General features: G+C 42.8%; 1 protein-coding gene across 2 annotated transcripts; it reads left to right on the forward strand.

Moving 5' to 3' along the window:
• Positions 1 to 1,013: 1,013 nt before the first annotated feature.
• xrn1 (5'-3' exoribonuclease 1) lies at positions 1,014 to 26,258 on the forward strand. 2 transcript variants are annotated; one of them, XM_015974800.3, is made up of 41 exons: positions 1,014 to 1,211; positions 2,397 to 2,629; positions 3,506 to 3,603; positions 3,892 to 4,001; positions 4,111 to 4,221; positions 4,318 to 4,403; positions 4,484 to 4,571; positions 4,957 to 5,125; positions 5,382 to 5,449; positions 6,460 to 6,597; positions 6,681 to 6,850; positions 10,688 to 10,777; positions 10,982 to 11,138; positions 11,369 to 11,488; positions 11,586 to 11,755; positions 11,862 to 11,979; positions 12,144 to 12,239; positions 15,373 to 15,476; positions 15,607 to 15,741; positions 16,077 to 16,239; positions 16,326 to 16,439; positions 19,877 to 19,975; positions 20,057 to 20,172; positions 20,261 to 20,407; positions 20,517 to 20,606; positions 21,842 to 21,977; positions 22,070 to 22,126; positions 22,213 to 22,345; positions 22,435 to 22,504; positions 23,272 to 23,467; positions 23,560 to 23,646; positions 23,726 to 23,809; positions 23,973 to 24,002; positions 24,151 to 24,228; positions 24,346 to 24,483; positions 24,559 to 24,697; positions 24,799 to 24,956; positions 25,037 to 25,150; positions 25,229 to 25,334; positions 25,478 to 25,659; positions 25,759 to 26,258. In XM_015974800.3, the coding sequence occupies exons 1-41, from the start codon at positions 1,137 to 1,139 to the stop codon at positions 26,107 to 26,109; spliced, it is 5,124 nt and encodes a 1,707-aa protein (XP_015830286.1). In that variant the 5' UTR covers positions 1,014 to 1,136; the 3' UTR covers positions 26,110 to 26,258. The 2 variants fall into 2 exon arrangements, with proteins under 2 accessions (XP_015830286.1, XP_015830287.1); XM_015974801.3 differs by lacking the exon at positions 23,973 to 24,002.
• Positions 26,259 to 26,320: the final 62 nt, after the last annotated feature.

Here is a 26,320-nt window from a genome sequence, read left to right on the forward strand (position 1 = left end):
GTTTAAGTACCGGATGAGGTTATCTCTGCTTTCTGAATGTCCATATTGCTAGATATGCTGAGTTTTAGGGCGAAATCCTGGGGAATTTCGTCTAGAAATCCAATTACCTAACCGTGCGCGATCCCGCGGTGGCTAATCATTTTTTGGCAGCGAGTCGATTTATGGCACAACACCTGAAGCCTTCAACTTACACACCCAGGGGTAGCCTGATAAAACGACTCTGGTTCTACTTATATGATATTATTTATGTGAATTCTCTTGGGATTCTTTTGAGTGGACGCACAGTGCTGATCATTGCTCCAGGCAGGTGCACCCTGTGCACAGCCACAGTAACATTTTCAAAGTGTCACCACCCCGAAAACAAATAACATGATCATTTATGTCAGCTCATATCCTTTGGTGCTTTCTGTCTTTATTTATTTATTTATTTATTTATTTATTTATTTATTTATTTATTTTATTTTGCAGTCCGTAGATTCATTTGAGATGCTTAGTTCAAAAGTAACTAATGAGGTGAAAATATAGGAAGCCAGGCAGCAGTTTTTGTAGGATTGAGAGGAGATGCAGGGAGAGATAGAAAAATAGTCAAAAAACCAAACAAGAAAACCAAACAAAGTGTTTGAAGAGGAAGGTTATCCAACTACATGTAATGTTTAATATATTTGTTCCTATTCAGGTCACCTGCAAAACTCAGTTATTCCACACCCAGTCCTGTTTCAAGCCATTTCGGGGGCGAGGCAAGAATAAGCCGCCTCAAGCTTCTGCTATGATAAGTCATAACATATTTTTTAAACAGGAGTGGCATGAATGGGCTCCCATACAATTATCTTGTTTACTAGGTCAAAAACATTAAATGAGAAACAAATAATACTGTGATTTTTAAAACGTGACAAAAATGAAGATGAGGAGATGATTAAAAAAATAAAAATAAAACGCGGAACGAATGATTTCCGGAATGTGGCGGAATCTTTTAGCTGATGGACATCGGACAGCTAGCTCGTTAGCGACCGTCTGAAACAAACAGGACTCCACAGCAAGTTTTATTGATTTCCCCTCTAACCCCGGTTTAGCTTGATAGCCGGACGTACCGTTTTCAGTTGCTCAGATTCAGAAGCTGAAGGTTTAACGGTGGAAATATGGGAGTACCCAAATTTTACCGATGGATTTCGGAGCGATATCCTTGTCTTAGTGAAGTTGTGAAGGAACATAAGGTAGGAAACCAAATCTAGTTTATTTGAACGTAGCGTTAGCACAACTAGCTCTTAGCTAACAACGAGCATCAGCCGGCCGACAGAAAACTTTTATTCCACGTAGCTCACCCGGCGTTTTGTCAGAAAATTAATACTTATTATTTGCCCAAACGCATTGGAATTTATGTATTTTTTTAATAAAATGCACACACACGGCCATTTGTGATTTTTTTTATAACTAGCCTGCTGAAGTGGTCTTTTTGTCGTACTTATTTGTTTTTAAAAGTCAGGTGAACATAGATTTTCCTGAGTAGGTGTGTTCTTTGTTGTCAAGGGCCTTTATAGCACGAGCATTTAAAATACCAAGCTACTGATTCATTTAGGCATTTTTTAAATCATTGTTGCAAGCCAGCCATTATAATCACAAGTTAAAATTCTAATTCAGTTGTTTTCGGTCATGTGTGATATAAATTTTAACAGGTTACTTGTTATAATAGAGAGGACATTATTGACCCTGTTAAGTTTCAGTTCATGAGCGAAAGTTTCATCATTCGAGTCTTGGCACTCGTGTCATAAGAGCTCTGCGGTCTTAAGATAACAGAAACTTTATGTAGTTGCTTGATAACATGTTAGACTTTGGCCAACACTTTCAATAAAACGACAATATTAAAAAAATCACAAACGAGGATTTTCAGTGTTTAGAGATGGCACTCATTGGTAGAAGTTAGGAAATATAATAAACTGGTTAAATTTGTGCCAAAGGATCTTTAAGGGGGAAAAACTCAGTTGTCCATTAAAGAGCAAGTCACCCCTTACAAGAAGCGTACTTCACTCCCACTTCATGTTTGAAAAATGTCAAACATTGGTGCTGTTGCCTAGCAGACCAAGAGGGTGGAGCCACTAACAAATACACACACTCACGACATGGTGACATCATAATGTACCAGTTTACATCATAGCATACCTCTTAGCCAATATCGGTGGCAGATTTAAATTCAAATCCAGTGAAGAGTTTTTACCTGACAACGGCACAACACTGACAGTTTCAGGCAGAAATTTTAACTAAAACGCACTAAAGTGCTAAACTATTGACTACACGTGTCTGCAGCACGATTAGACATGCATTTATATAGTTTTATCAGAAAAAAATAGTGGATTTGGGGGTGACTTGCTCTTTAATCTAATTTTCCTTGTTTTATTCCTCAGATTCCGGAATTTGACAATCTCTATCTGGACATGAATGGCATCATCCACCAGTGCTCTCACCCAAATGATGAGGATGTCCATTTCCGCATCTCAGATGAAAAGATTTTTGCTGACATTTTTCATTACTTGGAAGTGCTCTTTAGGATCATCAAGCCACGCAAGGTCTTCTTCATGGCTGTTGATGGTGTGGCGCCAAGGGCCAAGATGAACCAGCAGAGAGGCCGAAGATTCAGGTAAATTCAGACAGACGAGAATAGCTGAACGTTTAGTTTCATTTTTATTTTTCTGATTGGGTTTGAGTATTTTTTGACATTTTATTTTATTTTTAATAAATGATAATTAAGGAGAGCACAAGATCAACAGGCGGATTGGTGCTGTATCTGCAGTGATGCGGATGTTGTACCGGTCTGCCATGGTGAAGAGAGAGCTGAGCTGGAAGGCGAAGCTCCTGATTTACCGGTCGATCTACGTTCCTACCCTCACCTATGGTCGTGAGCTTTGGGTAGTGACTGAAAGAATAAGATCACGGATACAAGCGGCCAAAATTAGTTTTCTCTGCAGTGTGGCTGGGCTCTCCCCTAGAGAGGGAGTGAGAAGCTCAGTCATCTGGGAGGGGCTCAGAGTAGATCAGCTGCTCCTCCACATCAAGAGGAGCCAGTTGGGCTCAGGCTTCTGTTTAGGATGCCTCCTGGACGCCTCCCTGGTGAGGTTTTCCGGGCTCATCCAACTGGGAGGAGACCTAAAGGAAGACGCTGGAGGGATTAGTGAGGAAGAAGAGGGGAGTTTTGTGAAAAACAGTCATATGGTCTTTGAAGATTTTGTGATTCTTTAATTTTCATTAACCTGTCTGCATTTTGATCTGATCTAAGTAATATCTCAACTCGGATCACAAACATTATATAATGATGTCTCATATTCACGTGTCCTTTTTGTGAGGCTACTAATTTAAAATGATTTAGCTCTATAAAGTTTTAATTTGAACGTGTTCGATGAAACTTTTTGGGCTCTGAAGAACCTGCATCTGAAGCAGAAACTCACCTTCTCGTATCTTCTTACACTTTGCGTGTGTGTGTGTGTGTGTGTGTGTGTGTGTGTGTGTGTGTGTGTAGGTCCGCCAAAGAGGCAGAGGAGAAGATTAAAAAAGCTTTGGAGAAGGGAGAGGTGCTTCCGACAGAAGCTCGCTTTGACTCCAACTGTATCACTCCCGGTAGGATTGTTACACAGAATGCAAACCTCACTTAAAAAGGATTCCTTTTAAAATGTTTGCGTATGTTTTAATTTTCTTTTATAGACTTTTACCTATTCACAAACTGGTTTACTTTCTGACTTTGAGCCACACACACACATACTCATACGCTAACATGCTGCTAACGCTAAGCTTCACACACCAAACTTGTTTGGTTCAGTTTTACAGAATCTTTCACAACAGATTTGTTCCATAAAGAGATTTTAAAAGTTGGGAGGAAGCTCTTTTAGCCCCGTTTTCTCCCCCCAGGCACTGATTTCATGGCAAGACTGCAGGAACAGCTTAAGTACTTTGTTCACAACAAGATCTCCACTGACAAGCTGTGGCAGAATGTCAACGTCTACCTGTCTGGTCACGAGGTGGGCACCATCAACGCCGCAGACATTTTAACACCGTTTGGCAAACAGAAACATTTGTGGTGACCTACAGGACTTGCGTTAAGTTTCTTATGCTTTTTTATTTCTATAGACACCCGGTGAGGGAGAACACAAGATCATGGAGTTTATTCGTTCTGAGAACGCCAAGCCCAATCATGACCCCAACACCCGACACTGCCTGTATGGCCTGGATGCCGACCTGGTATGATTCGTATTCAGTCTGTTGTACTAATGAGGATTCATTTTATTGTCCTTCTCTATCTGGATGCTCACCGTGCCTTTTAACCCTGTGTTGTAGATGATGTTAGGTTTAACCAGCCATGAGCCTAATTTCTCCCTGCTTAGAGAAGAAGTCCGCTTTGGAGGAAAGAAATCCCAGAAGAGGTGCTCTCCTCCTCACACAATTTTTTCTGTCAAACTCTGATCCATCTGTCTTTTCAACCGTACATTTTCTTCCCTTACAGGATAACGGCTCCAGAGGAGACCACTTTTCATCTGCTTCACTTGTCTCTGATGAGAGAGTACATAGACTATGAGTTCTCAGAGCTAAAGGTGAGACACAAACATGTTTACAGCATTTATTAGCCTGAGTAACTTCAGTCAGAATGATCTACGTGGATTATGCTGACCTCAGATGAATTATGGAGACATATTCGCACTTCTCCTAGAATTTCCAGGGCATCTTGCCACGCACATACCTGCTGTACGTTATACCTTCAAGGCTCCAGCGGTGTCGGCACAGATCGGGACAGCAGTGAAAAGAAGGACGGCTCGTGTTTTAGGCAAATGAAAAGCAGAAAACGCTTAATGTTTGGACGCAGCTGTGATTAAGCTCTGGATGGACGCAAACGTAGCGGTGGTGTGAGGCGATGAAACGCAGGGATGAGTCATTGCACAAGTAATCTGTATTCCTATTATGTCTGTGACTGTTTTTCAGTATCAGATGGGCTCTGATTATGACCTGGAGCGCATAATAGACGACTGGATTCTAATGGGCTTCCTTGTAGGAAATGATTTCATCCCTCATCTCCCTCATTTTCACATTAATCATGACGCTTTACCGTTGCTGTACAAGACTTACATCAGTGTGCTGCCCAGCCTGGGGGGTGAGACACACACACACACACACACACACACACACACACACACACACTATTACATCATACACGTATGAATGCATGTTACACAGTTTCTTGTGGTGTTGACATGTTACTTCACAGTTGAGTATTTGGTTTCCACTTCTGTCTGTGCTAATCTACCTGATCAAGTTATTTTTAATCGTATAAAACTGTAATGTATCCTGCTTATATAACACAGATCATTATGTTAAATGATCATAACTGAATCCTGTATTTAATTCAGGTTATCTGAATGAGAACGGCCACTTAAACCTCAGAAACTTTGAGAAATACCTGGAGAAACTTTCTGAGGTGAGATTTTATTTATTTTTTTTTTTTGTTACTTTTTATTTTGAGTTTGACATTGTACAACTTGGTTTAACAAACCCTGACGTTGAGCACAACAGTCACAAAAGCAAAAAGAAACAAATAAATAAATTAATTAGTTTTAAATAAATAAATAAAAGAGAAGACATTCTATAAAGAATAGAAATGCAATCATTTAGTTTCATCGCTAAAATTAAGTTGTTGTTTTTTTTTTTGCCCCTTCCCCTCCCTCTCTCTTCTCCTTTCTTCCCTTCACGTTTACAACCCCCATTCTCATAATAGCAAAATCCACATTGACATCAGAGTAGACAACAGGCAAAACAACAACCTAATACCTCACATTACTAAGTATTGCTCGACACACTCCCATCTATCCCGGAACCGATCCACCTTCATTTGCAGTATAGACGTCATCTGTTCCATTACATATATTTGTTTAATTCTCTCTTTCCATTCCTTTATAGTTGGGGAGTTCACCTCCTTCCATTTTACTGTTATAATTTTCTTTGCAGCGAATAATAGGATATGGGTAATATATCTTTGGTCTAAGTTTAATATTTCGTTTGACGTAGCCCCCAACTGATAGAACAAAGGATGTGAAGGTAGCTCCCTTCCCAGAATTTTTTCCAACTCTTCCTTTATGTCTTTCCAATATTTGAGAATAACTGGACAGTTCCAGAATATATGAGAGTGGTCCCCCACCTCCCCACAGTTCCTCCAGCAAAGTGGGGACAGGCCATCTTTTGCAAACCCCGACACAACTAGGGGGTAAAAAAGTACCTAGTTTTAATCTGCCAATCAAATTCCTTCCACATTTGGCTACTGAGGTGAGATTTTAGGAGTCAGAATTATGCAGCTGTTACTTTATTATAGAAGCTGCACAAATCGAATATATAGTTATTTCTGTTGAACTTGTTGTTTTACCGTTTCTATTATTGAAAACACTTATAACTAATGGTAACATTCCTCCTTTTGTCCTGTCTGCATCCTTCCAGTTTGACCGAGAACATTTCAGTGAAGTATTTGTGGACTTGAAGTGGTTTGAGAGTAAAGTGGGCAACAAATATTTGAACGAGTGCGCCGGTCTAGTGGCTGAAGAGGAAGCTGCCGCCAAAGGCAGCAAAAAGAGCGAGGTAGGGAAGCTCGTGATTAAAGGTAAAGGGGGCGTTTTTATATGTTTTCTGTTATGATTAACTCCGATTTTCTTTGTGTGAAGGATGCTGACCTTCGTCTCGCCGCTTTAGTATCATCTGGAAAGAAGGCCGGAGAAGGAAAAGAAGCGTTGGGGGATGACGAGGAAGAGGAAGACGACTTGTTTGAGACAGAGTTCAGACAGTACAAACGCACCTACTACATGACCAAGATGGGTGTGGATGTGGTGTCTGAGTAAGTGTGAAGAAACAAACTGACTCAGTGTGTCAGAGACATACAACTGAGGCAGGCTGAATTGAAGATTGCTTTTAAAGGAGCAATATGTAAGAATTCTATTGTGAAATAATCACAAAACAGTTTAAAGAGCAAGTCACTCCAAATCAACAATTTTTTTCTGATAAACTATATAAATGAGTGTCTGATCATGCTGTAGGCAAATGTAGTCAATAATTCGGCATTTTAGTTCTTCTTAGTTCAAATTTAAATTTCCTGTCTAAAACTGTCAGTGTTGTGCCGTTGTCGGGTAAAAACTCTGCACAGCATTTGAATTTAAATCTGCCATCGCTATTAGCTAAGAGGTACACTATGATGTTAGATGGTACATTATGATGTCACAATGCCGTGAGTGTGTGTATTTGTTAGCGGCTCCGCCCTCTTGGTCTGCTAGGCAACAGCATTTGTTGCATTTTTCAAACAGGAAGTGGGAGTTGAGTAAGAATCTGGTAGGGGGTGACTTGCTCTTTAATGTCTCCATCATGTTGGAAGGAAGGTTATATGAACACGTTTCCTTCTCAGCCACCCGCGGGGGGGGGGCAGTTTTTCTACTATAAAAAAAAGCCAAAGAGGGGCGTAGTCTTTGTTTACAATCTTCCCCATAGGCAGAGATCCCAGAGAAGACCGACGGGACATTTCCCCTTGTATAAAGTTACCCCACCCCCAAACATTATTGAGCATATATACTTATTTAATAGTGATATGGTATTGTCCAGTGAAAGCAGAGCACACACCATAACAGTTAAAACCATACAACAATGTGTTTTTAGTCATTGAAAGAGGTGTTGTGGTACTTTGCCTTTAGGCTTCACATCCCATACCACTATTTTATTGAAAGACCAAGTTCACTTGCTTTTTCAACACTTCTGCAGTGGTCTCTAGTCAAAATGAGTGCCTTGTGAAACGATATCTGTGGGGTAAAAAGCTCTGGCGCTCCTGTTGTAGGAACTAGAAATTAGCCAAAGGAAAGGTGAGCAGCAGATGGCAGGATTAGGAGTCTTAATTCCCGATATTTCTCCTCTGATTGGATAACAGCAAAGTGACTTGACCACTGACACAAACCTGGAGGAGTTCTGCTGTGTGGTGGAGTTGCTAATGTTAACAGTTAGCTTATGTTAGCCAAAACATGCTCTGCTTTCTCCTGGATGCTAAACCAACAACAGCCTGCCTCGTCATAAGCCAAACCAGTGATGTACAGGTGCTGGCCAGTAAATTAGAATATCATCAAAAGGTTGAAAATATTTCAGTAATTCCATTCAAAACGTGAAACTTGTACATTATATTCATGCAATGCACACAGACCAATGTATTTCCAATGTTCATTACGTTTAATTTTGATATTTATAGGTGACAACCAATGAAAACATCAAATCTGGTATCTCAGAAAATTAGAATATTCTAAAGGCCAATGAAAAAATGTTTGTTTCTCTAATGTTGGCCAACTGAAAAGAATGAACATGAAAAGAATGTGCATGTATAGCACTCAATACTTAGTCGGGGCTCCTTTTGCCTCAATAACTGCAGTAATGCGGCGTGGCATGGACTCGATCAGTCTGTGGCACTGCTCAGGTGTTATGAGAGCCCAGGTTGCTCTGATAGTCGTCTTCAGCTCCTCTGCATTGTTGGGTCTAGCGTATTGCATCCTCCGCTTCACAATACCCCATAGATTTTCTATGGGGTTAAGGTCAGGCGAGTTTGCTGGCCAATCAAGGACAGGGATACCATGGTCCTTGAACCAGGTGCTGGTGGTTTTGGCACTGTGTGCAGGTGCCAAGTCCTGTTGAAAGGTGAAGTCTGCATCCCCATAAAGTTGGTCAGCAGCAGGAAGCATGAAGTGCTCTAAAACTTCCTGGTAGACGGCTGCATTGACCCTGGACCTCAGGAAACAGAGTGGGCCAACACCGGCAGATGACATGGCACCCCACACCATCACTGACGGTGGAAACTTTACACTGGACCTCATGCAACGTGGATTCTGTGCTTCTCCGCTCTTCCTCCAGACTCTGGGTCCTTGATTTCCAAAGGAAATGCAGAACTTGCTTTCATCAGAAAACATAACTTTGGACCACTCAGCATCAGTCCAGTCCTTTTTGTCCTTGGCCCAGGCGAGACGCTTCTTGCGCTGTTTCTTGTTCAAGAGTGGCTTGACACACGGAATGCGACACCTGAATCCCATGTCTTTCATGAGTCTCCTCGTGGTGGTTCTTGAAGCGCTGACTCCAGCTGCAGTCCACTCTTTGTGGCTCTCCCCCACATTTTTGAATGGGTTTGTCGTCACAATTCTCTGCAGGGTGCGGTTATCCCTAGAGCTTGTACACTTTTTTCTACCACATTTTTTCCGTCCCTTCGCCTGTCTGTTAATGTGCTTGGACACAGAGCTCTGCGAACAGCCAGCTTCTTTAGCAATCACCTTTTGTGTCTTGCCCTCCTTGTGCAAGGTGTCAATGATTGTCTTTTGGACAGCTGTTAAGTCAGAAGTCTTCCCCATGATTGTGGTGCCTTCAAAACAAGACTGAGGGACCTTTTAAAGGCCTTTGCAGGTGTTTTGAGTAAATCAGCTGATTAGAGTGGCAGCAGGTGTCTTCTATATTCAGCCTTTTCAGAATATTCTAATTTTTTGAGATACCAAATTTGGAGTTTTCATTAGTTGTCACTTATGAATATCAAATTTAAATGTAATGAACATTGGAAATACATTGGTCTGTGTGCATTGCATGAATATAATGTACAAGTTTCACGTTTTGAATGGAATTACTGAAATATTTTCAACCTTTTGATGATATTCTAATTTACTGGCCAGCACCTATAGATCTCTAATCTGAGTGTTTCCTTGTCTATTTTCCATCAGTGGCTAATGCAGGGAATAGCGGTAGAGTCTGCATGTTAAACTCGGAGCGACTACTAAGTAAAAATCATTTCTCCGTAAACCAGCTCACGCAATTGGCTAAACAGCAGGAGACAGCCATACTTTTCATATTTCATTTACTCTAGTATCCAGTATAGAAGGCTAGAGGCGAATGTTAAGCTAACAGTGCTAACCGTGAATTTGATTCAGCTCTACAGTGAAATGTATTTATCTGCTCAATTTACTATGTGCTCGTCTTTGCTCATTATTCAGCGGTGCAGTTAGGGATCAGCACTTGTGTGTTTTCATACATGGACTGCAGTACCCACGTTTGACCACAGGATGTCACCCTTTACTTCATGCATCTTTAGTGTTGAACTCCTCTCATGTATATTCTCCATTAGTGGAGCTCAGAGTCTTCAGCGAGAAACTTCAGACACAACAGTTGGTTAAAGAACCAACGAGCAGGAGTCACACTTAGAGAGAAACAACACAGTCTGCTAATTATTGACTGCTGCTAAAATGTCAGAGTTTAATATAAAATGTTTTTAACGTACATTCTTCTGTTACCTCCCCTACCGTAACAAGTAATCACTTCCAATAGTTATTAACTTCAAACATTTGCTGAAAAACCGCCAGGAGTTGAGACTTTGAAGGTCAAACACCTGTTTACTCTGTGTTTCACACACGAGGCATGTCTTGTAATGTGAGTGTTTTGTTCTGTACACGTGGGAAAAAGTTTATTCGTTTCATTTTAGTCTTGAAGCGGTTTGTTTTGACATGTTTGTGGGTGTTTCTGATCACTCCTGCTATTGTAAGCCACGTAGGCATAGCGGCGCTAAAGGCTGTGAGAACTCCAAGCACCAACTAGAAAACATTTTACGGTCACCCACATCATCATTCCTGTTTGCAGAAGACTCTTTCTTAAGCGTTGTCGTTCTTCACATTTGCAGCGAGTTTCTCGCAGAACAAGCCAGGTGTTACGTGGAAGGTATCCAGTGGATTCTTCACTACTACTATCATGGTGTTCAGTCCTGGAGCTGGTGAGAGCTTTTATGTTTTGAAGAAAACAAAAACTGTTAAAAATTCACTTGTAAAACGACACATTTCAGATGATCGTGACAGACCACGTTGTTTAGGTTATTAAAGCATTTATTGACCTGAATTCACTTAATTTAACATAACAAAAGATTTTCTTTTGTGGTTTTGATTTAAAATCATTTTTTAATTATCATGTGTGTCTCCAGGTACTACCCATACCATTACGCTCCGTTCCTGTCCGACATCAAAAACATATCAGGGTTGAAGCTGACCTTTGACCTCGGGAAGCCCTTTATGCCTTTCCAGCAGCTGTTGGCAGTCCTGCCTGCAGCTAGCAAGGTTCTGCTGCCTGAGTGCTACAGGGTGATTATTGCCACACTCTAAATACTTTTGAGTTGGGGATATAAATGTTTTACAGGCACAAGGTGTCAGTCTGAGGGCCGTGATGCGATTATAAAACATTAAAACTACCGTAGGTTTCACCAAAATACAGGAAGTTGTTATACATGACGGTTATTTTAAGAGTCGGACTGAGACACAAAATCCTGATGCTGCCGATGAGATGGATGATACTTGTTGTTTTGATGCCCCAGGATCTGATGACGAGCACAAACTCCCCCATCATTGAGTATTATCCTCTAGACTTTAAAACGGACCTCAACGGCAAGCAGCAGGAATGGGAAGCTGTGGTGCTCATTCCATTTATAGACGAGGTATACACACACACACACACACACAAAAGCGCCGCTGGTGGCAGACTAATGTTACCTCAGACGAACTCATTGACCCGTGTCTGCGTGCTTTAAACAGAGGTGCCTGCTAGCAGCTATGGAGCCCTTCAACCACAAGCTGACAAATGAAGAGAAAGCCAGGAATCGGCATTCAGAGTGTGACTTGTACTCGTATGATGGAGATTTAGACTTCACGTACAACTCCTCCCTGCCTCACCTGTTCCCCAGCATCATAAACTGCCATGTCAAGTAAACACAAACACATTAATACAGATCTGTGTTTGATACAGGATAATTATCTCTGAAAGACAGAGTGCACGTCACAAGCTCAGCCGGTTTTCATTGGTTGTTTCAGGAAAGTCAGCATCCCGATGGACACGTGGAAAGTTCCTCCTGGTCACATCTACAAGCGCGCTGACCGCTCGGCGCTCTACTTCTGTGGTTTCCCTACTTTGCACCATATCAAACACAAGGTGGGCTGGGTGACTGCTGATGTTTTCATTTTGCAAGTTTATAGACAAAATGTAGCACAAGTACCATTTTTTTATGTCTTCAATCAGTAATGCGTGTTAAATAAGATTTAATTATGATGTTTTAATGCAGACTTGCATTGAAAAGCTCCTCGTCTTTTCACTAGTTCTATAAGAAGAAGAGTGGCGTTGTAGTCTTCCAGCAGAGCAGCAGAGGGGAGAACATGATGCTGGAGCTTCTCCCCAGTCAGGACGGGGAAACGGTGAGTTTTGGTTTTCTTCATAAATCTAGGGCTGGGACCAAAACTTACATTTTGATCTTTATTAGCTGAATTCTGATGCGTGATATTTATCGCAATATCTGACTTCCTGTACAGATTTTACAAAATATCTGTTACATGTCTCAAACACACAATATATTTATCATCTATGTAAACCATGTAGAACCTAGGAGTCTGGCCCATATCACTCTTAATACTATAGTATCATGTAACACAATATAGTCATTTTTTATTTTTTCTTACCCAGAAAAAAATAATTTTTCAACATGGTGATTTAAATGGGAACTTGGCAGTTTTGGCTTGCTTTTAGCACCCCCTAGTGTCAGTTTGTAGAACCAAAACCTTTCTCCTCGTCGTCTCTTCAACAGCTGGAATGTCTCCCCTGCTTTCATTAGTGTCTGCATGAGTGATTCATTGCTAAATTTAACAAATCAGCTAACATGCAGGAAACGTGCTGGAACCAGACTGCGGCGTCAGGTATGTCGGATCAATTTTAGCACATTCTGGCTCAAGAAAATGATTTAAAAATATGAAAAAGTTGCAAAGCATCTCTTAAAAGATGTAAATAAATCCACAATGCAGCAGATTATGCTAACATGTTCACACAGCACAGAGGAAGGCAAACATAGTTGGAATCTCACATTATTTACTCATAATTCGGCACCATGTACCTGTTAGCTGATGATGCAGGGGATTTGGCCCGTCTCACCAAACAAACAGGAAAAACAAAACAGTCAGTCATGACGAATAAGCTCACTAAAACACAAACGTCCCCAAAAACTGTAACCAAAAAGCTGAGTTTGAAGTTCAGGGCAGAAAATTAAACCCGGATATTTTTATTTTCTGGTAGTTTTGTCTGCACCAGATCGTCTTGACGTGTAAGAATGATCGTTCAGGGTTTCCCCCCCATCGCTTTGTAAGCTGCTTGGCCAGGCTAAGCGTCATGCCCCGCCCCCCTCCTCGACACAGCTGTGTCTGCTGACAGGAATGGCGCAACAAAACTAGAGCCCTCCATCAGCTGGTACTGGTGAGAAACAGCAGCGGAACGTGTGCAAACCCCCCCCCCTGCCCGGATCTGCCAGGCTTAACTCATTTTCTGGGGGAAACCCTGATCGCTTATTGTCAGACGGAGGAGCAGCAAGCTAGCAGGAGCGATGCCTGCTGACTAGAAACTCACTGGTTGTATATTTATATTAGGGCTGCACGATATTAGGAAAACCTGCGATATTCGATAACAGTGCTTAATATTGCGATATCGATATTACTCACGATAAATGAACAAATACTAAAGTATGCAGTGTTGATGTCGTCTGGCGTGTGACGTCTGCTCTGGGTTCAAAGCAAACAAAAACTAATGCATGAATTCCATTACAACATAACATTTTTATTGCAAAAATATGCAGCTGCACCTGCTACTGTATTAGCAGCAAAACAACAAACTGCATGCATGCAGCTTCTCAGTGACTTTAAAACATCACCACCACCATAAAACTTTTTCTGATGCTCCAAATACAGAAAAACATCCCTTACCAGGGTTTTTGGAATAAATAAAAACATCATAAAATAAGTTTAAATGTTAAATAATAGTTAACATCACTTACATGCAACAGCAAGTTCTCTCATTGCTACTGAACATTTTCTCCACTTATGTGGTTATGATATAAGGCTGTTGCTGTAATTGGGAAGTGATCTGTGCTGGGCCAAACTAGGAGAATATTAAGATTTTTTGAGGGAAAGAGAAAAACAAGAGGAACTGGCAAAAAAAACTACATGGAAAATATGTGAAAACGTTTGTTTTTATCCCCAAATTGAACAAGTTTACCTAGATCTTAAAAAGCAGCTCAGATGATGAAACTGCAACTATGATTCTGATAACAAGCTAACAAATTGAACTAGCTCCTCTTAAGATTACCAGCTAGCAGAGCTTCTGACTGACAGTTTATGTGCAGCAGCAAATCAACTATCCTGATTAACAAGGTTATAAATGAAAAATCACTTTGATGTGTGGGGGAACTTTTCCAGGCCCTCTTTAGCAGGGTGGGACTGGGAGGAGAGTGCTGTAGCCTTTTAGCTGGAAGCTAACCGGACCGGAGCATGGGGCTAACGTCACCACCCGGTGGAACACTAGCGACATGGAGGTGGGTGGGTTGGTTCACCGGCACGTGTCGGAGTCAGCCCGGTTATTATCAGCTGCTTAACGACACCGAGCGGACTCACGTTCACGTTTGAAAGCAGCGCTGATTCCAGAAACCTCAGCACAAAGTGCGTTCGTTAATCTGAGCCAGCATGACGAACAAGGGAAGCGAGCGGCAGCGGAAAGCGGGGGCGGAGCGGAGATAGTGGGATTTTGGGGTAAGGGTCTACGTAGGGGGCGGGCGTATTATGTGAACGGACCCATCTGATTGGCCGCATATCAGAGGGGCTACATTTGATTGATCAAATAATACTTCCGCGTAAAAAACAGAGCTGGTTTACAAAAAGCTGATGTATGACACGGATGGAAATGTTTGAACCAAACATTTATCGCCGTTTTTGACGTGCTTTGCGATGGGCCTATCGCACGTCCTGTTATCCCGATGACGACAATTTTTCGATATATTGTGCAGCCCTACTTTATATCGATATTAACAATACTGAGTCATCATGTGTCTTGTTTGAAAATATATCTGCCAAGTTGAGATAATGTCCAGCCCTATTTAAACCTGTCGAATTAACAGCCAGCTGCTACAAACGGTCATAAAACTCTGTTCTGGTTTGTAGTGTTAAAAAAGTTTCAGACAGGGTGTCATGTGAGTTCAGAAGATCCTCAGATGTAGAAATGTGCATCACATTTGTTTGACTGATGCTTAACTAGGCAGAATGATGATATTCGACAACATCATCTGGCTTTTAAATAAGGTCAAGAATTCCATGCTATCGTTCTTTTTTAAAACACAGAAACGGTTTCGTTTGTTTTTTCGCTACGTTTAAGGTAAAGAAATGGGATAATTTACAGAGGAAAATTCAGTCACACGATCTCAAAAAGGAAACCGTAACTCCACTTTTCTCATGACTTCTGAGTTTTGGACTCGGCCTTCACTTCTCTGGATGTGTCCTCCACGTCTTTACCCTCCAGGTATGTGAAGATGTTGCTGCACAAGTCCTGGGGAAGCCTGTTTTTGTCAACTGGCCTCATCTAGAGGAAGCTCGCATCATTGCAGTGTCAGATGGAGAAACCAGGTAAAAGATGGTACCTGCACATCATCGGCGTCGGAGGGGAAGCTTTATTTTAATTTGAACACTCTACGTGCTGAACAGCTGTCATTGTAGATGCTCACTGGGGGATTTTAAAGCATCAACCTTGTTTCAGATTTGCTCTGGAGGAACCTTCTGGAGTCCAACAGGTGTACGACCGCTCATGCAGTCCTCCTCCCTCTAAAGTCTCCCATTTGTCTGACAAGGAGCAGAAGGAATGGGTGAAGGATGTTCAGGGAATCACCGAACAGTAAGATGCACAAAACAGAACTTTATATTATTTAGCATCAGAAGGGTTTTATTGCCATGTGTGTGAGAAATCACAACATTAGAGAATTGCTGTGGTACTTGGTGCAAAAAATAAGATAGAAGTAAGAAATAAGTAAATATGGGAAGTAGGAATATAAACATGATAAAATAATAATATATAGTGGCAATAATTAGAGTAACGACTAGGTAGGTACTGATCAGAGCGGATCAGTTCAGGTACAAACACAGCACAGGGTCATGTGACTATTTAGAAGAACACAGAGCTGTTTGTGTATCTAAGAAGGTAAGTGTTGCGATTTTTTCCCCCTCTCCCAGTTTTGTGAAGAGAAAAGGCATCGTAGTGAACAACACAGAAGTGCTTTTATACGGCCAGATGATGACGGGGAGAAAATATGTCCCTAAAGCCAATGGAGTGGTGGAGCTGGAGAAACAGTGGGCCAAACAAGTTCTGCCTTTTGCTTACCAGACTGTGGTGAAGGTATCTGCTCCAGTCCCTCATAAAGACAATAAAGCACCGCGGCATCCATCACCCATCTCACTTTTATTATTGGTGTCTCCTCTCAGGACATCAAGGCCTTTTACTCGTCTCTGACCTGCTTCAGGAGCTTAGCCGAGTTCTTTCCTCCAACCACTCCAGTCTTCATGGTGGGAACTCCGTACTACGGCTCCATGGGGGAGGTGTGTGATCTACCTTCTTTGTTGTGATTTCTTGATAAATTCCCAAGAAGTGGATTTAAGACTGACCAGCAGACTTGCCTTAAATTATTATTGTTAGCAGTTACCTTAAATATGATAATCATTATTAATGAGATTTATGAGAACATGTGATCAAAAAGCTTGGTCTGCGTGTTTGACTTCCTTCCCTCTAGAGCCATCTACCTGGTGATGCATTTGTTAAAAATGCAGATACTGTTGGGAGAATAAATAGAATTAATTTTATCTTTATCTGTGCAAGAGAGTTGGCCTGGCTAGCCGTCATGTGTGAATATGTTGTCTGGCCACGACCCATAGAGAGAGCTCAGTTGTGGGGCGGGATCTATGGTTGTCGTTCAAGTTGTGTCTGTATGCTATTGGTAGGGTTGAGCATCGATTGGAACCGGTTCCAACCGTTAGTTTTTCCTGGAATCGTTCAAAGTTTTTTATTTCGATTCCTCGTTTCAATTCCTAGAATGCCGACCGGAAGAGGAATCTGCGGCCGATCTCCGTGAAAAATGAACCTGATCTGCAAATTGTGATCAGCGCCTTTCAGAGCTGATCACACCAGCTGTCTGTGTGCAGCACGAGTTCCCCCTCCCCCCATTAGGCGCGTAGCGGACAAATATAAACAAACACGTCTGCCGAACTTTTACTCCGTCATGTAAACTTTAACTCCTGCAGCGTAGAGGAAACTTGTTAAAATACGTCAACACGGTGGATTTACTAGAAGCTTTAAAGAACAAACTCTGGACGGTGTGAGGTGAGTTTCTCACTGCAGAAATAAAAACACACACGGAGCGTCAGCAGTCAGACGCAGCCGCTCACCAACACTTTGTGTGTGTGTGTGTGTGTGTGTGTGTGTGTGTGTGTGTGTGTGTGTGTGTGTGTGTGTGCGTGCGTGTGCGTGTGCGTGTGCTTGTGTGTGTGCGTGTGTGTGAGAGAGAGCATGAGAAGGCTGAACAATAACCTGTAGAATAATTAAAGTCATCGTGCTAGAGCAGCTTTCTCTGTGGTGGACCACACCAGCTTCTGCCACAATAAATAATAATAATAATGATAATAATAATAAACACACACAGAGCTGTGAACATTTTAATTTCCTTTCTGAACTATTTCTGTTGAGAGTTTTAATGTTTAAATCTGTTAGATTGTTACTGACAGCAGCTACATTTAAGTTTCACTTCCTGTTCTGACTGAATGCTGCTGCAGCATGGAGGTGTAGTTCTCAGTCATCCTGGACATGATCGTCCTGAGAGGTTTAGCTGAAAACAGCTGGACGTTTCTGGATATGTTGGAGACATTTAGCCTCTCATCCCAGAGGCTTCTTCCAGACTTTGGTTGTGGTCAGAAACAAACACACTGGTCGTGCTGCAAGTCTTTTTCTTTTTTTCTCCAAAACACGTTTTTGTCTAAATGAAGGTGATGTTGTTCATAGAATTAAAATTCATGAAGTTAAGATTGTTTCATCAAGTAGGACCTGTGGTTAGCTGGCTCATGTAAAGCATGTCATGTCTTGAAAGAATCGGAATCAATAGGAACCGGAATCGAAACAAGGAATTGGAATCGGAATCGTTCAAAATCAAAAGATGCCGAACCCTAGCTATTGGACAATAAACAATGTGACAAACTCACCGTTGCAGGTGTTAGTCAACAGGGCAGTCCGCCATACACCATCGTCTTCATCCTTTTTCTAACTGAAGGACTTGGAGCTGCTCACCAGAGTTTTCCCCCTTTCAGGAATTACGTTCAGTTTTTCAGAAATCCATATAAGTGATTATAAAAGTCTTATGCACTGTGATATACTGTAGAAAATATTTATATTTTTGCTAAGCTCCATGCAATATGAACTGAGCACCAGTCAGCACCAACCAATGGTGTTAGACTACCACTTACGTACAGACGTTAATCACAGAGCGTGCTCGAGTGTGTTAGGACGTATCTCGGTTGATGCAGAGTCAGCGACCTTTCTCATGGAGAAGTAAGCCTTTAAAATATAAATATATGAAAACACAACATAACTTCAGCATAATTATTGTAAAACGATGTGTTTTAGTTCCGTTTTGTCGGCTAGAGGAGCACTTTCATGAACGAGACGTTGCTTTCGGCCGTAAATACGGAAATAAAACAAGATCTTGTGTGATACGCTTCTCAGCCACCAGATGGTGCCATCAGATAAAAGAAATAATCCAGACATCTGCTTTAATTTCCTCTATCTGCTCTTGATTCAAACAAAAGTCCAAGTCTAAGGCCCAGTCCCAATACACCCACAGCGCCTTACGTGCACTTGGAGGAAGTCCGTGTTACGCAAATGTGCAAATAATTACGGAATTGGAACAGTGAGCATTGTGTCAACAATAGCAATGCATGCTGGGATGCTGGTCGCTGTGATACTTGAAAACAACTTGCAATCAAACAATTCTTTGAAATAAATTTACATTCATTGCTGCTTTGTCTAAAACATCAATGCAGATTTGGGTGAAGTGCAGATCAAGTTTGCAAAAGGGGCGTGATCAACTTTATGTTTATTTGTTTAGCAGACGCTTTTATCCAAAGCGACTTACAATTGATGACCTATAGGGCATGTTGTGATCTGTGGGGAAACCGGAGTACCCGGAGGAAACCCAAGCATGCATGGGGAGAACACACAACTCCACGCAGAAAGGCCACAGCCGAATTTTGAACCTGCGACCTTCGTGCTGCGAGGCAACAGTGCTAACCACTGCACCACCATGCCGCCAACTTGACCGCACTTGCGAATCGGGACACCCTAGGCACGCACACCCCTGGCTGGGATTGTGCAATGGGCGCAAGTGTGGAAGTGTGAGTATTGTGATGTAGACCACAGCAGATGCCAAAGCTGACTCAGACGAGCCGTCCCCATCTTGTTCTGCTTTGTCGCGCCATCCCACGCACCAAACCGACAGCGTGCTGCGATTACCTAACACAGTTCTGCTCAGGCCGATGGTAGACCTGCCGAGACTCCTGTGGGGCGTGGCTAGACCAACACTCAGAGCAAAATCATTTACTTCAGCTGCTGTCTGTCTGGATTTCTAGGCTACAAGAGTAGTTTAGACGATTTAATTATTTTTTTGTCAGATTGAGATAAAAATAGAAACAAAGTTTGTTTTTTCTACTACTTTTCACACACTTTTTCTTGAGGAAACACCTGAAAAAGTTCTGTAGTGAAGTACTCTGTGGACTATATTTTTAGAGTTTGTCACAAATCTTAGTTTGGCAGCTCTCGTCATTAGAGTGCCTTCACGTTTGAGAATCTAAATGGAATTTAAAAGAGTTAAAGCGTCACTGGGAGAACAGGGTAGTGATCTAAAAAGCACATTTGCACCAGTGATCTGTTCTATTTGGTTTTATTTGTCACTTTTTAAACTGATACTGAGATTTTCTTTGTATTTTTGTAACAGGTGCAGGATTCTCAAGATGTTATCAAAGACGGTCGGATCAGAGTGGTGTTTAGTGTTCCTCATGAGCCACAGCTGGAGCATTTGATCCAGAACCAACACGTTAGACACTTTCTGCTGAAGTCATTTAGGTTCCTTCTTCAGTTCGCCCTATAATCTCTGTTTGTGTACTTTTATTTACAGAAATACTCTGTGAAGTACTCTCCGGGCTACTACCTGGCTTCTCGTCTTGGTATCAGCAGCTATCTCGTCTCTCGCTTCTCGGGCAGCATCTTCATCGGCAGAGGCTCCAAGAAGAAGTCGGTGTTGGGTTCTGTTCCTTATTAACATTGAATTCACATTTCCTGTTTTTGTTTTTAATCCGGTATTTTGTTTTCTTTCATCAAGCCCCTGTGGAGAACAACGAGCCAATGTTGGACTGAACCTGAAGTTCAACAAGAAGAACGAGGAGGTTCCTGGATACACCAAGAGGACCGAGAAGGAGTGGCTGTACTCTGCTTCTGTTCAGGAGCTGCTGGCTGAATACCTGGAAAAGTAAAACCAACGAAACATTTGTGTAGAGTTCAGCTTTTATGTAGTAGATAAAGTTTTGTGAGTTTCTTGAATATGTTGGAGAGTGATGATGCCATTTGTGTTTTCATAGATTTTCGGAAGTGTTTGATGCCGTGTCCAGAAACAGTCATGATGATGTTTTCTATGAGGATGACATCTGGCCTGGAGAGGACGAGAACGGGTACGACCCAGAGAGTTCCCTCTTCAGAAACACGCAGGCGCTATTCAATTCAGTTCAAGTTTATTTATATAGCGCCAAATCACGACAAGAGTCGTCTCGAGGCACTTCACATAATAAACATTCCAATTCAGGTCAGTTCATTAAGCCAATCAGAAATGATGTTTCCTATATAAGGAACCCAGCAAATTGCATCAAGTCACTGACTAGTGTCAGCAATCCTCATACTAAGCAAGCATATAGCGACAGTGGAGAGGAAAACTCCCTTTTAACAGGAAGAAACCTCCAGAGGATCCTGACTCAGTATAAGCAGCCATCCTCCACGACTCACTGGGGATCGAGAAGACAGAGCAGACACACACACACACACACACCCACACCAAGTAATGTGTCTATAGTTATATTGTGATCTCTAAGTAAATATTCTATTGGGTGAGAGATAAACTATTGTATTTATCCTAGTGGATCTATAATTAAATGGATAAACTAGCAGTAGCACATCCAACGTCAATGAAAGCAAAAAGCCATTATCAGGAGAGGGAGAATGTTTAAGTGGTTAGCAGCAGTGTGCTAGACGATGGCCCCCTCCATGAGGCCACCACAGCTCAGCAGAACCTTGGGAGAAAAACACTTAAGAGAGAAAATAAAGTTAACAGCTGAAATAGCAGCAAATAATACAATTAAAGAACAAATTGTAGAAGAAAGTATTCGAGTGTGGAAAGTGGTCAGTGTGTCCTCCAGCAGTCTAAGCCTATAGCAGCATAACTACAGAGATACCTCTGGATAATCTATCCTATTTAGATGGAGGCATGTTGGAGGCAGGGCAAGGGAGAGCCGTCTTTACCGATTGTACACTCCACCTCCCTCTACTCCCCCACTTGTCCAGATTTAGGTTAACATCAGATTTTAACCATAGGCCCTATCAAATAAAAATGTTTTAAGCCTAGTCTTAAAAGTAGACAAGGTGTCTGCCTCACTGACTAAAGCTGGGAGCTGGTTCCCCAGGAGAGGAGCCTGATAACTAAAAGAACTAATGTTCCTGCTTTTCAGAAATCAATGCTTTCTTATTTAATTAGTGAGATTCAGCTGCAGAGAATCTGAATTAAAACCACTCGGAGCAAAAATGAAGCTGAAAGTTGTGAAGTTAAAATTAAAAAATAAATTTTAAGTCTTTGCTAGTTGCAGCTGTAGACAAAGAAATCCCAAATGAACCCTAATCATTGTTGACCACGCTACAGGGCAGAGAAGGTGGCTGAAATCACCTCGTGGCTGAAAGGTCACCCCGTCAGCTCCATCAGCAGGGCGTCATGTGACCTCCAAGTGTTGGATGCTGCCATCGTAGAGAAAATCGAGGAAGCGGTGGAAAGGTCAAAGGTGACAGTCTAAAATTCTTCTGACTCCAGCTTGAATGCTCCCACTCAGGGAGGACTCCCATTTCATCCTCCTTCAATCTGTCCCTTGTCCAGGTGAAGAAAAGCACTAAGAAAGTCCGCGTGACGGTCAAGCCTCATCTCCTCTTCAGGGTCTGTAGTTTCTATTTTTGTTCTGTCATTCCTACAGTTCTTTACCAGTTCTAATACTTATTTTACCTGCCTGTGTGTGCGTGTAGCCATTGGAGCAGCAGCTGGGTGTTGTTCCTGACCCTGAGGCTGAATATCGCCTATTTGACAGAGTCATCAACATCAGGGAGAGTTTCACTGTCCCACTGGGGCTCAGAGGGACGATCATCGGCATCAAAGGAGGTGAAAGCTCTGAACATCAGTCAGAGTCCGACTCATTTTAAGTGTAATATATAATTTATTGTGACCATTAATTGTGTGTGTGTGTTCAGCGGACGTTGAGGCAGAGGTTCTCTACGAAGTGCTGTTTGATGAGGAATTTGCTGGAGGTCTCAACATCAGGTGACTATTTTCCTATTCTTACTTTTGAACCAGAAACTGGTTTCCAGGATCAGCAGCTGCTTTAAAGGAGCAATATGTAAGGATTGTACTGTGGAATAAAACAGTCTAGTGTGTCAATCATGTTGGAAGGAAGGTTACACTGGAACAGGTTTTCTTCAGCTGGCTGGGGATTGTCAGTTTTTCTCTCGGTGTATTTGTGAGGTTGCAGAGTTTGCGCCAAGCTAACCCTGCTAGGTCTCCATTTGTAATTTGTCACAAGCAGGCAAAAAGCTCCAGAGTCGTTCAAAGAATTGAAGCCAATTAACAGGAGTGACCCAGAAGTTAGTTCTTGTAACCCTATAAAGCCACGTCATCTTTTTTTTTTTTTTTTTACTCCAATATCGGGTGGAGCAGGCTAGAGGCTAACTTTGAGCTAACGGTTAATTAGAAACAGTCGGCTCTAAACTCATCTCAAGCTACTTTTTCAATCGCCAAAAACTCAATATTACAGTGAGATGTAGCCTATTTATCTCCTTACTCGCTTTTGCACGTCTGAATCTTCTGGCACTGATCCATAACTGGCATCAGCCATTAGGCTCACAGACCAGCAGTGAGTCACTTTTAGTTTAGAAAAGAGGAGTGCAGTAAACCAATTAGGTAGTTGTCACCTTTTTCACACCCTTCGAGATTGCAGGGATGCTCTTGAGTTTCGTTTGCATTTATTCTTTTGTTCTGCTGCTTCCTCTTTTATTTATAACACACGTGACCCGTTTTGGGTTTTTTGTCAGATGTGTGTCTCCTCGTGGTTACCGCCTCCCTCCCTGCGCACTGATTAACCTTTCCCATGGAGTTCGTATGGATCACACGTCTCACAAACTCACCGCCGTTGTCAAACCGCAGCCTGCTGCCGGCATCGTTTTCAACTCTCATCGGCAGCCAGCGGGCCTCAACCACTGTCCTCGCTCGCCGTTTGTGCCCACGCAGGTAAGGCGCGGGAGGTGTAGACGCATCGAATACATGAGAATCTTGTCCTCTTGTCTTCTCACTGCTCCAGTGTTTTTAATGCTCGCCTTTAGTACAACAACAAGCATGTTGCAGCCAAGTCTGCAGCTCAGAGCAGCAACTCGCCCTCTAAGGGTCTCTACCAGAAACAGCAGCCCAGGGTAAATGCACACACACACATTGCTGTGGACCATCATGGAACCAGCGAGTAAAACTAGCATGTTTTCTGTTTGCACTCAGACTGGAGAGGACTACAGCAACTTGTGGCAGTCTCTGCAGAAGACAGGCGCTCCGGACAAACCTCCAGACCACTGGAACAATGATGTAAGTGTAGTATGTCTCCTGTCAAAGAAACTTCACAACTTGTGAATATCTGATGCCATTAGTAACGAGGTTTCATTTAGTCACAGATCAGGGAGAAATCGTGGGGCGTCAGATTCTTCCTCATGACGTTAAAATGTGCTGAAAGTTTCTTTTTTAATTCTAGAGAGAAAATTCTCAACAGGCCAACAAAGCTGTAAGTGCTCACAAATGATTGGTTTATGCTTATTTAACGACACTTTCCAGGGTCAGTTCTAGTTTTTACTCATCATTTAAAGAAAAATCTGTTGGTTTATCTCAGCTGCTTGTGTAGAATCAGCCGTGCTGATTGGTTACTTCTGCAGGCTCCAGCTGGAGGCATCAGGCTGTTAAAGAAACATGAAGACATCAACTCACTCCTGTCACAGAGCTCTGCTAATAAGGTACAAATAACAAACATTAGTCATATCATTCTTTGCCTTTTTGTCACCAGAACAGGAAGCTGTTGGATCCTATTCCGACCTCCCTCATTTTGGTGTTTTTCTTTCTTTTGCTGTTAGGCTACAACTGAATTTGAGGACCTGATTGCCAGTTTAAAGATCTCTAAGGAAAGCCAGCAGACCTCACCATCAGCTGCACCTCAGCAGCAGCCCAGCAGTCAGTCCGATGGCCCGTTGTCCCCACAGTCCTTTGCCCTGGTGAGTATCAAGCTTCCTTGCACCAGAACTGCCTGACATGACGAAAGCTGGAGGCTGAATGTTTTTGTGTTATAGAAGGGAACCATGGTGCTGAAGGAGATGCTAAAGATCGACGGCTCTGGAAAAGGAACTCCATCAACTCAAGAGTCAAGCAACCTCTCCCCCCCAGCTGGGAGCCAGCAGCAGAACAGACGGCGCCCGTCTAAGAAACTCGGTACCTTTCTAAAGCAACTGTTTGTCTTTTTTGTTTTGGGGTTTATTTTTTTTTCTCATTCACCCCCCCCCCCCCCCCCCCCCCCCAATTCCCCTCACCAGCTGCAAAAATGAACGCTCCTCGCAGTGACGCAGGTACGGTACCCCCTCCAGCACCAGCGGCGAACTCGGTGCTGACCAGTAAGGTGTCGGAGCTGGCTTGTGTCTGCGTGGGGCTGGGGATGGCCCCTCCTGACTTCAGCTTCATACGGAACAGACAGGTTAGGCCCTTCGCACTTTTATGCCTCATCTTTCACTCTTCAGACGCTGCATCCTGATGGTTCACGTTTGGTCCCTTCAGGGTCTGGTAGTGTGTCAGGTGAAGCTGTCCAACGGGTTGATGGTTCATGGACCACAGTGCCAGTCGGAAAATGACGCCAAGGAGAAAGCTGCCTTCTTTGCCCTACAGAGACTGGTACATAAGGACTTCTTACTGAAGCAGCTTCAGCTACACCCCGACTCTGCTTTCTCTGATGTTTTTGTTTATTTGTAGAACTCCTTGGGGTCTTGTTTCCCCCTCCCACCTCCTCTGTACCCGGCTGTGGGTCAGATCAGACCCCCGCCCATGGGAGCCGTGGCGCCTGTCTTTAACCAGCAAGGTCAGACTCTCAGGATTGAGCAGCTCTGCTTGAGAACTTGGAGGAATAATTGGCTTTAACGGGGTTTTCTGTCATGGAAACCTGAGCTTTTCTGTGTTTGTGGGCTAAAAATACTTTGTGTATTATTTCTTTCTGTTTGCCAGGTGGCTTACTTTTGCCCCCCCAGGGTTATGGTCCCGCCCCTCTTTGGAGGATGACTCTACCTCCTCCCAACCACCCAAACCAGCCGTTTTATGGAGCAGCAGGGACCTTCCCCAGCGCTGCCCGCTCTCAGCCCACGACCACTCTGCCCATTGGCTCACACAACCAGTTCATCCCATTACAGGTGAGAGTACGCTGGTACTCTGTCGGGTTCTGAGTTAGTCTGTTTCCTACTTAAAATCTTCTAAATTCACTCTTTGCGCTGTTCTTTCTGGCCCTCCAGGTGACCAAAAAGCGAGCATCGGCCAACAAAAAGCATCAGGAAACCCGAGAGTTTTACAGCGCCGCCCAAACTGTCTCCCAAAATCTGTCCCAGAAAGCCCAAAGTCAGCCGCCAGCTCAGAGCAAACCACAGAACAGCAAAAATAACCAGCCACACAAGAACCACGCCAACGCCGTCCCATTATCATGCAAATCTGGTTTAGTAGACAGCGTTTCCACGGCAACAGCAGCATCCCCGCAAACACCACCTCGACAAAGCATGCCTGCAACAGGCCACACTTCTGGCTCCGCCTCTAGGAGGAAGCACAGGAAGTTGGCTGTTAACTTTGAGGCTGCTAAAGTGTCTGAGTGAGGTGTGTGTGTGTGTGTGTGTGTGTGTGTGTGTGTGGACAGTGGGGTGTGTGGTGGTTTTAGCTGCTGTTTCTTTACAAAAAGGGAGTGGCTTCAGTCGGGGAAACAAAACTGGATGTTTTTTTTTTAATAAACAAAAACAAAACATTTACTTTCATCTGTCTTCAACAGTTTCCCATCCCCTACACTTTTCCTCCAGGAAGGAAGTGCCA

The sequence above is a fragment of the Nothobranchius furzeri genome, chromosome 11 (genome assembly GCF_043380555.1).
Source record: "Nothobranchius furzeri strain GRZ-AD chromosome 11, NfurGRZ-RIMD1, whole genome shotgun sequence".
Classification (NCBI taxonomy): domain Eukaryota; kingdom Metazoa; phylum Chordata; class Actinopteri; order Cyprinodontiformes; family Nothobranchiidae; genus Nothobranchius; species Nothobranchius furzeri.